The sequence below is a fragment of the Austrofundulus limnaeus genome, unplaced genomic scaffold (assembly GCF_001266775.1).
Source record: "Austrofundulus limnaeus strain Quisiro unplaced genomic scaffold, Austrofundulus_limnaeus-1.0 Scaffold77, whole genome shotgun sequence".
Classification (NCBI taxonomy): domain Eukaryota; kingdom Metazoa; phylum Chordata; class Actinopteri; order Cyprinodontiformes; family Rivulidae; genus Austrofundulus; species Austrofundulus limnaeus.
Window position 1 is genome coordinate 1,802,712 of NW_013952479.1, and position 2,206 is coordinate 1,804,917.

The 2,206-nt window shown below is 40.7% G+C and overlaps 2 protein-coding genes across 4 annotated transcripts in view; one reads left to right on the forward strand and one right to left on the reverse strand.

Moving 5' to 3' along the window:
* The window catches only part of susd2 (sushi domain containing 2), a 66,747-nt gene extending 66,330 nt beyond the window's left edge, over nucleotides 1-417 (reverse strand). For all 3 annotated transcript variants that reach the window (XM_014011167.1, XM_014011166.1, XM_014011165.1), the window contains exon 1: nucleotides 48-417. In XM_014011167.1, the coding sequence (XP_013866621.1) occupies nucleotides 48-114 (67 nt within the window). In that variant the 5' untranslated portion in view covers nucleotides 115-417. The remainder of the gene's footprint in view (nucleotides 1-47) is intronic.
* Nucleotides 418-471: 54 nt separating this feature from the next.
* Nucleotides 472-2,005, forward strand: si:dkey-174n20.1 (retinol dehydrogenase 14). Its single transcript, XM_014011169.1, has 4 exons — nucleotides 472-806; nucleotides 927-1,169; nucleotides 1,256-1,558; nucleotides 1,631-2,005. The coding sequence occupies exons 1-4, from the start codon at nucleotides 686-688 to the stop codon at nucleotides 1,888-1,890; spliced, it is 927 nt and encodes a 308-aa protein (XP_013866623.1). The 5' UTR covers nucleotides 472-685; the 3' UTR covers nucleotides 1,891-2,005.
* Nucleotides 2,006-2,206: the final 201 nt, after the last annotated feature.

Sequence of the window (2,206 nt, forward strand, 5' to 3'; positions counted from 1 at the left end):
TATTATTATTATTATTATTATTATTATTATTTAAAAGGCAGACATACCTGTTATTTGAGGTGAAAAAATAAGAATTCCCCAAAAAATGATGATCTCTCTGGTGTATGCTCCCATGTTTATGTTACYGAGCAGAACAACAGTCGTGTCTGAGTTAAACTATCCTTGACTGAAAGTGAACCAAAGGTCAGAGAAAGCAAGCTGACCTGGTCACGAGTTAGTTATAAGTCACTACAAGTCAGGAATTAACAAAAAAATCTGTTTTATTTTTACTACATTAAGGCAGTAACTGATTTCTTTTTGTKATAACAATAAAATACAAACATTATAAACGTTCAGAACAATGAACATTTGCGTTTTTATTTGCATTTATAAACTAAATTTAGCTGCAGCTTTAAAACTGTGCTGTTAAAACTCAATTCCCGTTGGTCCAAAACTCTCGCGAGAGTTCAACTTCTCGCGCATGCTCACTATGATTGTTTAACAGACGGATGAGTCGTGAAGGGGGTTGTAASCTGAATATGAATGAATGAAACAATGTTTTTAAACGCTGAAGTGAGTTTGGATATTAATCGCTTCCTCAGCTACATRGCTCTGATGTCCAGAATGTCAWCYTTATTTAAKTTTTAATATCCAGCTAGCGAGCTAGTGTTAGCAATATTTGTTAGCTTCTCTGCTCTACAGAGAAATGTATTTTCTTTACACAGTTTTTYCTTCTTTAGGCTTATTTTTTATGTTAAAATGGATGAAAAAGAGGAGATATTTCACGGAGCTAAAAAGACTTGATGGTAAAACGGTTSTTATTACAGGTGAGTCAAATAATTTGAAWTAAAATGTCRAATTTGACTTGTCGGATGATGTWAACACCACCTGTTTAGCTGACTGGAGGTATCCTGTTCAAATCATAAACACAGTTTTCCTGTTTTCAGGTGGTYATTCTGGTGTTGGTAAGGAGACAGCTGTTGCTCTGGCCATGAGAGGCGCCCGTGTCATCATTGCATGCAGAGACCAGAACAAGGCAGAGACGGCTGTAAGACAGATCAAACTCAAGAGTCACTCGCTTGACGTCTTCCACATGGAGCTGGATTTGGCCAGCCTGCGCTCGGTAAGGGACTTCTGCAAGAACTTTCTCCAGAGGGAGAAGAGGCTCGACATCCTGATCAATAATGCAGGTGAGAAGTTTGAGCAGGAAGATGTTGAGAATCAACCAGCAGCAGCTGAAACTTATCCTGTGTTTGTCACTCTGTCCTTTCCTCAGGCGTGCCCGGTGTCCTCGACTGGACAGACGACGGCTTCAGCATGTGTTTAGGTGTCAACCACTTGGGCCACTTCCTCTTAACTAACCTGCTTCTGCCTCGACTGAAGGAATGCGCCCCCAGCCGGGTTCTAACGCTCACATGTTCCAGCTATAAATATCAGAAACTGGACTTCCAAGACTTGAACTACAACCTGGTTCCCTTCTTCACCTACTGCCGCAGCAAGCTGGCCAACATCTACTTCAGTCAGGAACTGGCCTGCATCACTGAGGGAAAAGGAGTCACATCCTGTGCCGTGCACCCTGGTGAGACAAACGTGTGTATTTCAGTTTGAACCTTCGTCCTGCTGGTTCTAAATCTGAAATCTGATCCTCCAGGTTTTGTGCAGAGCAGCTGGACGGTCCACTACTCGTTCCTGTTCAGGATGCTGATGCAGGTGATCATGTGGATGTTTTTTGTGTCGTGTGAGATCGGAGCTCAGACCGTCGTTTACTGTGCCATGTCAGATGAAGCTGCCAAACACAGCGGAGGATACTTTGTTGACTGCCAGCCGGCCACTTTGAGGCCTTTTGCAAGAGACGCCGGCGTGGCAAAGAAACTGTGGGAGGCCAGTGAGAGACTGGTGAAACTGGTCTGATGCTGGAGCTGAGGAACCTGGAGCCTCTTCACAAGTTATCAACACTGAGATTATTTATTAGGATTTTATGTTGGAGTTTAAACAATAATGAATAAAAATAAAATATTAAAAGATGTTTGCTTTTTGTCAGCATATAAACATTAATTAAACAAATACATTTAAGACCAAAGTTATGATGCCTAGGTTGTAATTGAAGTACAACTATTGTAAAAACATTTTGAGGTGTGTTTTATTTTATTTTTTTAAGAAGAAACTTTTTTACCGTACAAAAATATTGTGCAGTTCATCTGCAGAAGGATTTTAATGTTGATAAAAG